This window comes from Neolamprologus brichardi, chromosome 3, assembly GCF_056152115.1.
Source record: "Neolamprologus brichardi isolate AB-2024 chromosome 3, ASM5615211v1, whole genome shotgun sequence".
In the NCBI taxonomy this organism is placed as follows: domain Eukaryota; kingdom Metazoa; phylum Chordata; class Actinopteri; order Cichliformes; family Cichlidae; genus Neolamprologus; species Neolamprologus brichardi.
Genome location: NC_142106.1, coordinates 25,490,474 through 25,504,440, shown reverse-complemented (window position 1 = coordinate 25,504,440; position 13,967 = coordinate 25,490,474). Strand labels below are relative to the sequence as shown.

The window sequence follows — 13,967 nt, the reverse complement described above, 5'->3', positions numbered from 1 at the left end:
CTTTGTGGTATCGTTCCTGCTCCTGTCATTAATCTAAACGTTTTAAATGTTGATTTTTCTTTTGAAAGAAACAACTTTAAATGAGAAATTCCTTCAGGTCTTTAGAGCCTCACATTCACAAAAACTCAAGCAGACTAGTACCGTATCTGGTGTCCTGCCGCTTCCTGTTCTGGTTCAGTTTGAGGACGTTCAGGAAGACCTCGCTGGTCAGGCTGCCATCACCGCCGCTCCCATCCGGGGGGAAAAGCGGTGACGGGGGCTCCAGTGGGGACAGGCTGCCGCTGGAGGCTCCCACTGAGTCCAGAGACGCCCCCGTGTCCCTGCGACCGGTGGACTCGCTGCCGCTCTCCACCGTCAGGTGACTGCCGCTGTGACAGAGCAGAAACCCACACGTTAAACTGAAGCTTTCTTAGTACGAACATAATCGACACCAGATCTGATGACGGCTGATCCACTGACTGTCACGGTTACCTGAGTTTCCTACGCAGCAGGTAGTCGATGATGTCCGGGTCGGTCTGGATCAGACTCATCAGGACCTCCTGCTGCAGCTCTGCAGAGACCTGCAGGAACGCACATCAGATTCAAGCATCACTGAAAATAATTAGCATCTCCAGGACGGATGGAACATCACAGCTGTCTGGTGAGGGGGAGTCACACTGGGAAGTCACAAACAAAAGATAAAAAGGGTGTCCAGGGTCGCCAGGACATGAATATTTAGTCTGACACTTTGAAACCATGAGCACTAAGTATAAGCTCTGATTTCAGAATCAGAGTTTCTCAGATTAACATAGTGTTAATGAGAGAGCCTCCTCTGCCCTGAGGGGCAGCCAATCAGAAGAAAGTGAACTTAGAGAAAGGGGAGGTCAGGTATAAGATAAATAAGGACTATTGTGAACTTTGCAAAGCTGCTCTAGTAGAGTCCAAGAATAAACACGCCGAGTTGGAAATGAGCGTAACATAATAAAAGATTTCTGAATCACTTCCACAAATGACTGAAAGAGCGCTGTGTGTTTCTAGTACCGTGAAGAATCTCCTGTGGTTCTGTATGAGCATCAGTGTGACGCTGATGATCGCCGTGCTGTCCTCGATGCCCATCACCTGCGGGCTCACGTCTCCCCCGCGCTCCTTCTGAAGCAGGTTCGGCCCGAAGATCACGGCCAGGTTAGCGGCCGTCATCTTGTTTCCGGGGATCTGGAGAGCAGAGGAAGAGGAGGCGGTGATGGAGGTCAAAGTGCAGTGATGGAATATGCTGTGGTAAATTAAGTTTGCAAAACGTGATCGTGTTGGATTTCTTTTTACATTACTGAGAACCAACAAGCAGCTGCAGAGTAAATGTCAGGACAGCAATGAAGCAACACCAGAATATTCATGCAATGTATTTTTCTCCAGTATTTCACAAGAGCAAAACGGACGAATTGGACAGTTTTACTGACTAAAATGCTTTTTCTGCGTTTCATCTTGCTTGTCGACAGCTCCCAAAAGCATCTGGTAGAGGTGCAACTTACTGAGGGACTTACCTTAAAAACTCTTTGTTCACAAAGGCCAGTTAGTCAGAAATGTTTGCATTTGTAATCTGGTTAAGTATCAGCCAAGACCCTAACCCTCAGGACGACCACTAAGACAACATTAATAACATCTGCCATCCAAAAAGAAGCCGAGGAATTATTCTGGCAGAGTTCTGACTCTCTCTCCACGAATTTTATATCCTGGACAGCCAACAAAATCATTAACATGATTTTTCTTTAATAATATTATCTAATTACCTTTAGGCAGTGGAAAATACTACGACTACTACTACTCATAATAATAAGGTAATACTTTATAATAATGCCACACTGGTAAGCATTAGTAAAGTATTAGCAAGTGCTTAATTCACTGTACATGATTAGACTTTAAGTCATTTATGTCATTTATAAATACAGATATGTGTATCCATCTGTTACTGTTACACCATGTACAGCTATGACTTCATCATTGCCAGTAATACACATAATCATAATCACGATAAAATATCTGAATTTATAAATGGTATATGTGGGAGGAGTAATGCTATGTAAATGATGAAGTAAGCACTTGCTAATACCTTAATAATGTTTAATAGTGTGGCAATATCATAAAGTGCTACCAATAATAATAACAACATTTATGTGCATAATATTTATGAAACACACAAGAAATTTCAGTAGTTTATAAATTAAAATCAGCGTTCTTCCAAAGAATAAATCACAAGCATAAAATCTGAATGTTAAGAGAAACATGGCGGTAAAATAAGAAGGTTAATGACACAGTCTAATACACAATGAGTTCCTCCACAATCGAGAACCCCCAACGACCACCTTCTGTCTTTGAATGTGGGAACAGTTACTGCACTGTGGTGCCAACTCTTTTTGTTTCTTTGCTCTGTTACGAGTGTTTTTTACTGGAAATGGATGGAATTCGATTAAGAAATGATATTATATTTATGTGCTTGAAGGACTGACACTGCCCTTTAAAGGGTTAGGGCGAATGCTTTAATTTTGTGTTTGTGTGGCTTCGACCTCGATGCTACTACTACGAGAGCTTCCAAAGGCTGAGGAAGACTTTATCGGTCATTGGTCCCACCTCCTCATCGTTGGTTCCTATGCTGTCCTGTGCGAAGCTCTGCACGGTGTGTAACAAGGTGAGGAGGCGCAGCAGTGTGTCGCAGTTACAGGGAGGCAGCAGGTAGAGGAGGTGCTGGAGGTACTGCAGCTGGTCTGCTCCTCTCAGAACTGCAGGAGGCCCAGAGAGGAGGAAGAGAAGGAGGAAGTTAGTTACCCATCACATCACTAATTATACTGAAACAAAAACTGAAACTCAATCATTAATTCGTGTGTGTTTTTGTGTGTGTCTGTATGTGTGTATTGGGGGGGCGCATGCATACAGTTGGCATGCAGGAAGGCGGGGTAGAGCTCTCTGGGCAGCAGAGGATCCGGCATGTCCCTCAGAAACTCTTTGAGCAGCGCTGCCACATCGTGGACGCTGTGCTCCTCATCCAGCTGGACGTCAACGCCCACGTCAAAGTCCTCCCGTAGCTGAGGAGCGCGCACGCAAACAAACACACATATTAGTGTTTAAAAACAACCACAAGAGTGCCTTCAAACTCATGTTCGGGTCACGACGGGGCCACGGTTCCCCGATGGACACATTTCTCAAAAACAGGATCTCACACATCATCAGCTTTTCGCTCAAAGATTATTTTTATATTCGTGCATCCAGCATAGACCGACAGGAAACACACGACGGTGAATCAGGGGACATGTAGACCTACACCACTCCTCTACTGCTGGCAATAATCCATGTTTTTTTTTTTTCAGGGAAAATGTGAATGAACAAGTTTCTGTATATTTTTTCCAGCTTTTTTCCTCAGTTATCAGCATATCAGGAGGAGTTGGACCCCAAATAAACAACAACAAAAACTCAGAATATTAATGGTATATTATTAGTGGAAAATATATAAAATAAAATAATTTAAATTAATTTATTATTTTAATTAAATTAATTGGAATAATTATCCTAACCTGTCTCACTCTCTTCTTGGAGCTGCCGACTCGGAAGATACCCACAGTCTGAAGACCTGGAACACAAAATGTTACCACACACCATCTTTTAAAAATTTACATATGGATGGACTCAAATAAACGACACTGAAAGGCTGAAAATTTGGGGGACTTAAAGCCTCACCATAAGTCTCGATGTGACTGCAGCACCTCTCCAGCACCCGAGGCACCTGCCTGTAGATGGGGTTGAGGCTGAGCTTGGTTTGGGTCCTCCCCTCCGACGAGCTGCCACCCGGAGACTTGATCAATTCCAGTTCAGCCGGGTGGGAAAGCTGCAGCGCTTCCAGCAGGCGAGACTGACTCTCTACAAGGTCAGAGATCGAGTCCACTGATAGACCACCCTGTGGAGCAAAAAATGTTCATATATGCCTATAATATGTTCATAATTTACATAAAAGTACAATATTTATTCTCTTTTTAGCTCAGTTTTTGGTCTCCATCAGTCCCTAAAGATGATAACTTCCTTTATAGTGCTTGAATATCTCATCATGTTCTCCAGCTGGTTGTGAAGTTTGACTGAGTGCTGTTTGGTGATAAGCTATGTAGCTCTTTGTGGGTTAGTTAGGGCTTTTTCCATTAAAACGAACGTGTGCTGCAATTGAAAGTGGTGTGAGTGAGTGTTGTTAGGTCACTAAAATGAGTGGAAATTTTACAATCTGTGGTATTTCTTTGTCGATTTATTAGCTATGACTTTCATCTCACATAGTCATTTGCACCACTGTTAACAGAACAAGGTCCAGATATGTAGGAAAATCCATAATTAATTACTAAACTCCAGTTTTACAAAGTAGCGTGTGAGGTCAAATGCTCCAGCACAGAAAACAACGAGGAAAGGCATGCGTTAGTGTGAAAAAAAGCAAGAGACGCTGAAAGCTGAGGCAAATATGTATGAGGTGATAATGGGATGGAAAAAAGCTCACAACAGATGACAGCGCAGGCTCGAGACAGGAAAATGAGATGTGAGAAAGACAAAGGGACGCTGATGACAGAAAATGGAAAGTACATTCGAAGATGGATGGCAGGAGAAGAGGCCAGCAGAGGAGAAGAGTCAGCTCCTATCGCTTGTCTTGATGTTACCATGCAGTAAATGTCAGAGGAGCCGAATACCGCAGAAATATAAATCACATGTCTATGGCCTGCAAATAGTTTCTGGAGGAACATCAAGAAATTCCCCACAGCTCAGTCCAGCAACATACTGCAGAAATGAGAAGATATTTCCTCCATCTGAACATGACTCATTTGTGTTTTCTACAATAAATGTGCAGTTTGGCCTTATTTATGCAAAAATCTGTGAAAAGCCACCTTTACTTGCAAACTTGCACTAGTTTATGCCATCATTTCCATGCTTTCTAGTCATTATTTATGTAATCAACTGTGCAATAGAGTCTGATATGCACTGTTTCAACTTCCACTCCTAATTTTCTTCATTTCATGGGTCTCAGCCAGTGTTTCATACACATCGAATACTCTGACTGACAGGTGGATAGCAAAATTTGTGACAGGTGGAAACTGACAAGCCACAGCTGATAATGAGGGCAGACAACCACATATTCTGAGCAGGTGGGCAGGAGCCACATGAGAAGTTGGATCTGTTGTGAAAGGCCTTTATAAGTTAATTGGTGTGGCTCTCCACAACAGTCCCCCTGTCCTCCTAACTATCAGTCCTTGGAAATATTAATTGCCCAGCCCTGCTTATTGCCCCAGCCCTCAACAACAATCCCAGTTATTCATGTGGCCCACCCTTTCACATTGGTGTAGCCCTTCACAACAGTCCCAGCTTCTCATCCTTTGATAAAACAAATTATCCAGTCCTACTTATTGGTGCGGCCCTCCACAACAGGCCCACTTTTTCCTACTTTCTGCAAATCAGGATCATCCAGATGACTTCATGCATTTAGACACTCCTAAATATTACTTAAGCTAACCTTTGTTGATCTAAAACAACTGTATTCAGCAAATGATTTGCTTCTTTCTAATCTTAACCTTCATCAGAAACACATTTTGAATATTAGAGAAAGTCTGCAAATGACCTGCTATGCCATGTCATTCTGTTTGAAATCCAGGATAGTTTGCCACTTCATGTGCAGCTCTGTGTTTTGCACAGTTGTAATACTTATGTGAGAGAGACCATCCCTGTCTATCATCCATCATAACACTGTCTAATGCTGCCATCGCTGCCCCTGTACAAGATCAAATAATATTTCAAGGTGTCCTTACAGCAGGTTCTCTTGCACTATAATTCTCCTGTCAGACACAACATAGTGACAACACCAGTGAGCTCCCGCTGCTTTATTATTCATGATAATATATTCATGATTCAAGATCTCCACATGTTTATTTCCTTTAAACAAAGACCTGCAATGCTATAGACATTTCCATTCCACCAGTAATGTTATTGGAAAATCAATATCCTTAACAAAAAAAAGAATTGTTAGTATTTATGGTATGGCATAAAGTGGCACATTTATGCAAGATTATAAGGCTCAGAGTTGCTTGTTACTTGTTTTATGCCTGTAAAATGCACTTGTTAGATCTATCTGAATTCACAGATGTATGTAGCTGTTCTATATGCCCACAGTTGCTCCAAAAGCTGTATCAAAAGCCACTCAAAAACAAGCAATAAGAAGGAAATCAGCAGCTTGCTTCGCTGCAGAGAGATTTCCATACCAAGGCCTTTCCTGGTGACAAACACTGTGGTAGTAGATTTAGTGCCTGCTCCCACTGATCACTAATATATCTGACCCGAAGCCTGTGATGACTGGAGGCAGATTTTCACAGAAATTATTCAAAATGTTTTATACAGAAATTATTTTTTTATGTTACAATACAATCCATTCCCAGATTAGCAATAAATAACCATTTATCATCATCATCATCATCATTGTTTATTTATATAGCACCTTAAAAAACACCTGGTAGACCAAAGTGCTGAAGAATACAACTATAAAGAGTAATAATATAAGAACAATTTAACACAAAAACAATGCATGTTTCATAACGAGTAATGAAGATAATCATCAGAAGTCTCATTTCTATCAAATGTTACCACTGAGGCAGGGCTGTGTGTGCTGTTTACCTCAATGACCGACTCTTATCCCTGCACTCGATAGCTGGTTCAGGTTCGATTACAGTTATATGGCTGTAATGATACTCATTACAAGCTTTACATAACCACTGGTTCCAGATCAGCATGAAAAGAAATTACAGAGTGTAATGGCCTCTAGCAGAGACGGGTTCACACACACACACACACACACACACACACACACACACACACACACACACACACACACACACACACACACAGAAATGTAGGCGCACACACCACTTTTACTACAAACGTACTGCTGTGGAAATATAAAAAAAAAGCTAGAAATGCACTCAGAGATTAGCGTGGAGGCCTTGAGTACAACACGTACATGTAATCCTCACGGTGAATGAGACTAAATCTGGCAGAAAGAAACACATGTCCACTGTTTTTGTGCGTGTGTTGTCACTCAAAGAAATCTTACCCTTCTCTGTCCTCGTCCGGTGTTATCCAGAAACGTGGGTGACAGCGGTTTGTTCTGAGGGTCAGGAATTGGCGCCGGTGCCACAGAGTTAGCAGACGGCGAGCCCGGACCTCCTCCTGTGATGGACGAGGAGCTGACCAGAGGTCTGCTCCCATTGAAGAACTGTCGCTTCTCCGCCCTGAATCGCAGGACGCTCGCCTCCAGGTCGAGGCAGTCGCGCCTGCTCTCCTTCAGAGCATCCTGCCGCCGCTTGTAGGCCCGGTCGTTGGCGATGACCTGGGAGAGCGGGATACCAAAGGCCTTGGGAGCCGATTCTGAGGAAAGAGGAGAAATTTAATTTTCTTGCCAGCAATGATGAACACATAAAAACAACAGAGAAAACAAGGATGAAGTAGAAAGAAGAAAACAAACATATTGCCCAGAATATCCAAATAGACAATATGGATGAAAAATAGGGAAATAATATTAGTACTATTTATTTTATGCCTTATTTAAGTGTTAAATATTATTATATCACTATTCCTCACTTGAACACATTCTTTTTGTGCTAAATAAAGCTAAAACAAATTCTAAACTGTCTTGAAACGTGATTAAAATGTATAAGAACGGCATGTGTCCGATTTACTGTTTGTTCTCCTGTACAAACAGAACTGCAGAGAAATACATCTGAATGCGCTAACGTTGTAACTCATATTTGGAACAGAACTGGAGCCTTGGGCGAGTCGTAATTTATTTATAGAACACATTCTTGTCTGCTGATAGTATCTGAGATCCAAACAGGATGATGAGGTGATTTTCATCATTAGGGCGAACAACAGAAGCCTGTGATGCACTGGTTTCTGCAACATTTGCACCAGTGTTGTGTGATGCTGTGAAACAACAAATGAACACGAAAATGGATCTAAAATATGGGATGTTTTTAGATATTGAAACAAAAGTAAAACTCCTTGGTTAGGGGATAATAAATATCCCTAACCAATTGGCTGTTTTGGAAAGCTGAGCTGCATCTGAGGTCCTAGATTGCAAAGATAGCTGAATGTGTATATCGACCCTATCTTAAAGTTTTCACAGAACTCTGTGCGCTTCTGTGAAAACCAAATACACCCTTGGTGTTACAGCACCCCTATAAAAGCATTTACGGTGTGTTAACACGATACTTTGGTTAACACAACCTTCCCAGGAGTGTACGTTCCAGCAAACTCACCCTGAGGTCGGAAGGTGCTCAAACAAACCCTCCAAAAATCCAAAAGCTACATCTCAAACTCTACAGGCCTCTGTTAGCATGTTAAATATGTGGGTTTATGGCAGTACACTTAGAAAAATATCTGAACAAGTGCAACTTGTTTGGTTTCCAGGAGAAAACTTCTTCTCTCTAAAAATGTCTTTAAAAATTAGGTTTAAAACTTTCCTTTTGATAAAGCACATAGTTGGGACTGGATCAGGTGATCAGGATCAGGGTGTTGGGGGCTTCCCATGATGCACTGAGTATTTCTTCTTCACTCACTATGTGTTTACACAGCACTCTGCCACAGGCCGCGGGCACCTTGTAATTGTTTATTCAGCCATGAACTTCTCAGCATACCAAAGTATTCTAGAGCCAAATATGAGCCCATCTGTCTGGCAGCTAAAGCTTGGCTGAAACTGAATCATACAACAGTACAATGATCATAGGCACAACAGCCAATCTACAACAGAATGGCTGAAAAAGTAAAGAAAGACCTTAAATGCATGCATGTAAACTTCAATGAACTGAAGCAACGCTGTAAAGAAGAAGAAAAGATCCTCCACAACGATGTGAGAGACTCACAAACTGAAACAGAAATGATTCCTTCAAGTTATTGCTGTTAAAGGCGGCTCTACAAGCTGCTGAATCGCTGGGGTGTACTTTTCACAGGAGTGTATGTGTTACTTTAAAAGTTTGAGATGGGCCTGTCTAATGTATGAGAGAGCAAATATGTTTGCCGGTGCTGCAGTCATAGTAGCCAACGAATCATAAGGCAAGCTGATAATATACAGCAGAGAGATGGACGTACATCCCAGATCTGAAAAGTAAAGCCTTGCAGAAACACTTCTGGTTATCTAGAAGTCAACGGGAAAATAAAAATACTGAAAAGAGGATTATCCAGCTCATTGGCTGATGAGTTGAACTAACTTGCTAACTGATAAGTGGTCAGCCAAAAACATCAACTCGAGGATTTAATGGGATTTCGCAAACCTTGGTAATGTCATTGTGGCAATGTCCATCTATTATACTGTTAATGACGCTGACAAAGCTCTGCTTAGCAAATAGCATGAACCAAGTTCCATATTAGTGACTGATATTCATTCCCACACAACTGGGTAAACAATCACTGTCGTGATCAACTTCACTTTGATGTCAAATAAACAACCTCACTCTCTCAGTCTATTCCCATAACATGATGTAATGGGCTATTAGCACAAACACTCATTACAATGGTCTGTGAATACACAACCAATGCAGATGTGCTTGTGTGCAGTCCTCCAAAAGACAAGACTTGTAGCCTCAGATCTAGTACTGCATTTGTGTAGGTACAATACTAGTTGATTGAAAAGTTAGATAAAAGTTGCTGCAAAAACATGAAAGAGAAGGACAGCATAGATGGCCTGAACTGAAATAATCAAACATTTTCTGTCTTCTTCAGTGCACAGGATAGGCTAAAGCCCCAACATCAGCACAAACACCAAGAAGGCCTGATTCCCTCTTATTACACTGCATAGGAGTGACATGTAGAGCAGGGGTGGGCAACTCCAGGCCTCAAGGGCCGGTTTTAGTTGTGTCCTTGATCCAACACAGCTGATTTAAATGGCTAAATTAACTCACCAACATGTCTTGAAGTTCTCCAGAGGCCTGATAATGATCTAATCATTTGATTCAGGTGTGCTGACCCAGGGTGAGATCTAAAACCTGCAGGACACCGGCCCTTGAGGGCTGGAGTTCGACACCCCTGATGCAGGTATTGTGTGAGCCATGCCATTAGTGCTCGATGCAGATCTTTATTAAAATGCACAGTTGTTATTAATAAAACACTGAGGGAACTCGGGAGTGTGAGAGCCTGGAGGAGCAGAGATTACAGGGATGCTTACAGCAGTGCAGAGATAATGACTGATAAATCGAATCAAGGCAACTAAAGGGTCTGTTTATAGGCGATGATGAAATGAACTTGTTAGCCTGTGAACGCCGTAATCGCACAGCTCCTCGCACAACGGATAAGAGGTTTAAGTAGACAAGCGGTGTAAGAATAGACAGAATGTTGGGAGCAGGATAATCCTGTTAGAGCAGCCACACAGCAGACATCACACTCAGACTGATACGGGCTTACTGCAGACACGCTCACGCAGGTAAACACGGTACGAGTGAGGTCACTGTCGTCAGTTTCATCCTCGACACAGCAACTCAAAATGTAAATGTCTCACTATGCTACATCAGTCCACTCCCGAGGTTAAGCATAGACTGTTTATCTGGCACCCACCTTAGTGAAGGCCCAGTTAGACATTCGTCTATTCAGTCTGGTCAGTCTTTGATCAAGATCAAAGAGATGTGCTGACCCTGGGTCAGCACACCTGAATCAAATGATTAGTTCATTACCAGGCCTCTGGAGAACTTGAAGACATGTTGGTGAGTTAACTCTTTGATCAAGATCAAAGAGTGATAAAGTCAAACTGTAGTTGTTATTTCATGATAAAAAGATGCATCTCCTAAAAAGAATCTGGATATTTTGTGCATGAGAGGAAAAAAACCCACCAAAAGGTAAAAAAACTGCTTGTTGGCTCTCTGTTAGTAGTGCCCAGGAGTATATCAGATGTAGCCACCCTAAAATGTGTAACTGCTCCAGGGTGTCCTGGATCTACCCTAGAACCTCCTCGTGATAGAACATGCCAGGAACACCTCGGCACTCTGGAGGCCTCCTAATCAGATGCCTGAACCACCTCAGCCGACTCCTTTCAGTGTGGAAGAGCAGTGGTCCTCTGAATGACTGAGCTGACATGTGTTTCACACACATGAAACAGGAAGCAGATTATTTAGGTTCTATCTACCTAACACACTCACATTCAAGAATCGTGAACATGCACACGATTGTTTGAATGGAAACACATGGATGCACACGTGCACAGTCTCACCCGGAGAGTCCCGTGCAGGTCAGAGAGGCAAATCGGACTGGCAGGATGCCCTGTGAGGGCTTAAGGATGCAGGATGGACTCAGCCTGAAATAACTCAGGTTCTGTGGGGAGTTTATTCTGCAGAGCTGCATTGCTCAGATCAGCAGAGGAACTATTTACATTACTTTAAATGAAACCAAAAGACAAAATTGGGAGTGAGCAAAACTTCTCCATTTAATTTATACTCACATTTTACTCAGCTCCAATGTTCCCTCTAAGCTGCGCGCATGTGCAATTGCGCACTGCTGGCACGGTCTCTGCGCACAGAAAATATGTGTTGCACACAAAAAAAAAATCTAACCTGAATTGAAATTAAAATTAATACTTTAACAATTCTGTTTTGCAGTGTTAGTCAGTAAGTGACTGGCTGCTCCCGTATGGGATTAGAGCGACGCCGCCTTATCCCATAGTCCAGCCAATGATGCGATTCACATTCGTATATACGCAGCTAATCAACGTCATTGACAGGCTATTACAGCGTCCTTATGTGGCTGATGTGGAGTGAAGCCATGTTAATGACAACGTGTACAACCATTGGAGATGTGAGCAGGAAAACGGAACAATTGATGGAAAAAATGTGGATTTTATATCAGTTTTTAAATTGTGTTGATAGGCCACGTAAAACCAGAGTTATGATAAAAATATATATATACGCAATGTTTGTTTTTTTTCCTATCGTTGTTTATATTTACTGCGGGAAGAAACGGTAAAAACTGCCTGTGAGCAAAAACAAAAACCCCACCTTTTCCTATTGGTGTAAAAATGTACCATGTCGACCAATCAAAACATGGCATTTAGTTGTTTAGAAAGCGGAAAGTTTTAGGAGTGACGGCGGTGTTTTGAGATGTGAGAGACGTTTAGCGCAAATCTTGTGTAGTTAGTGTGTAGTGTTGTCAATAGTTTTGTTGTGTGTGTCAGAACAATGAGGCGACTGCTGAATGTTACAGGAGTGATACATCTCCTGCTGTCAGGCCTGCAGGTATCAGGCTGTTGTTCTCCTTTATCTCATAGTGGACAGAAATTATTTTTTGGAGTGGCACAAATAATTTGTGTGGCATCAAATTTGATGAGAACAGCTGATTGTTCTGTAAATAGTTTGAAATGTTTATTTAAAAAAATGCCTTGGCTGCATTTTTAGGTAAAGAGCTGCAGTCACTATATAATCAATTGCGCAACATTGGTCATTATATCCTGTATTTTGCAGACAGAGTTACAGGACTTTCTCCCAGACCACAGACTCATACTCATAATACAAGTCAGAGCTTTATAAAAATAAATAATAAAAAAAAGTAAGTTGTGTTTTCAAAATTGGAGTTCAAGTTATTTTTACTTCCAATAGTGTTAACATACTACACAGGTCATAAAGGTTTGTTTAAATCTTCGTTGTAAGTGGGCTAAAGCAGTTAATTAAAAGTAGTCTAACATAAATGTAAATGCTGTAATTTGATTATTTTAATAAACCATGTAACTTGGATGGATTCGATGCTGGCGTGACCACAGTGCACACGTCTGATGTTGCTCACAGTGGTCCAAGGGACCACTCAGGGAGTTTGTGTGTTCGCTCAGACACATGAAAAATTAGATGGAACATTGCTCAGCTCTAAATAAAATAAAATAAATAAATAAATAAAACACCTGTTTTTAAGGTTTTGTAGTGAGCAGGCCTTTGATAAGTGCCTTGCTGACTAGCTGCCAGCTACTATTAGCTTGTGGCCACATGTGCAAGCTAGAGCAGAGCTAACAGGTAATTAGCGCAACAGATTGTGAAGTATTACACAGTTTACACAGCAGGTCACCATTCACTTAAACTCTAACTTGTTTTTGGTTGCTAAACAGATATTAACCCATTCCAGCTAATAAACATGATCAAATTAAGCTGAAAAATCTTATCGGCTGTTTCTTGGCAACACTAGATGCTAGCTGTTTACTGTGTGAAGGATTCACTCTGCAGTTTGTACAGCCTCTTCTCCTCCAGGCACTAACTAAAAAGGAGATCTTTACTCTTTAAAACTGGGTAATTACAATTTAAAATTGTTTATTGTTGGTAAAGAACATGAAAAATCCAAATCATTCACTCATTCAAAGACTTTTCCTGGATCAGTCATACAAATATTTTTTTAGTCAAACTAGTTAAGAGTCTAAAATCTCAATAAAGATTACACCAAAGTACTTATTTTTATATATTTATTTTTATATTATATGACACACTGAGTTGAAACTGATTTTCTCTAAAAACACACTACACAAAGAAACACAACATTGCGTGTCAACAGGAACGGGCTTTATCCACTGAAAAGATGTCACCCTTTGATGATGTGCCTTATGCTGTATTTGATCTGTAAGCCGGGGCTTACTCTTCGGTCCTGAGTCCTGACGTCTGCTTGGAGGTACAGTCACTCCTGACATTTGGCCATGTTTTCTGCCATCACAAGCCAACCGTGATGGGGTTAGCAGCTTGCACTGGAAGCGTTTGCTTGTTTAAAGTAAACACTTGATGATTTAATAGCTATCTGTGGCAGCAGGGAAGTGTTGCTTCTCACAGAAGGGCAGCCAGATTAGCAAGACGTTTAGAAGAGGTTTGAGCGTTTAGAAGAGGGTTGTGAAGTAGTGGGAAAAGTATCTACATGTTTTCTTTCATAAAGGCTCAAGGCTCATTAACTAGTAATGTTATATATTTGAAGTCACACAGATGTAAATA

General features: G+C 41.5%; 1 protein-coding gene across 3 annotated transcripts in view; it reads right to left on the bottom strand.

The window, feature by feature from the left end:
• arhgap36 (Rho GTPase activating protein 36) overlaps window positions 1-13,967 on the bottom strand; it is a 78,837-nt gene that overhangs the window by 1,862 nt on the left and 63,008 nt on the right. For all 3 annotated transcript variants that reach the window (XM_035914879.2, XM_035914880.2, XM_087835345.1), the window contains 8 exons: window positions 7,091-7,404; window positions 3,703-3,919; window positions 3,540-3,595; window positions 2,903-3,053; window positions 2,602-2,750; window positions 1,021-1,191; window positions 472-560; window positions 142-368 (listed from right to left, as the gene is read on the bottom strand). In XM_035914879.2, coding sequence (XP_035770772.1) covers window positions 142-368; window positions 472-560; window positions 1,021-1,191; window positions 2,602-2,750; window positions 2,903-3,053; window positions 3,540-3,595; window positions 3,703-3,919; window positions 7,091-7,404 — 1,374 coding nt within the window. The remainder of the gene's footprint in view (window positions 1-141; window positions 369-471; window positions 561-1,020; window positions 1,192-2,601; window positions 2,751-2,902; window positions 3,054-3,539; window positions 3,596-3,702; window positions 3,920-7,090; window positions 7,405-13,967) is intronic.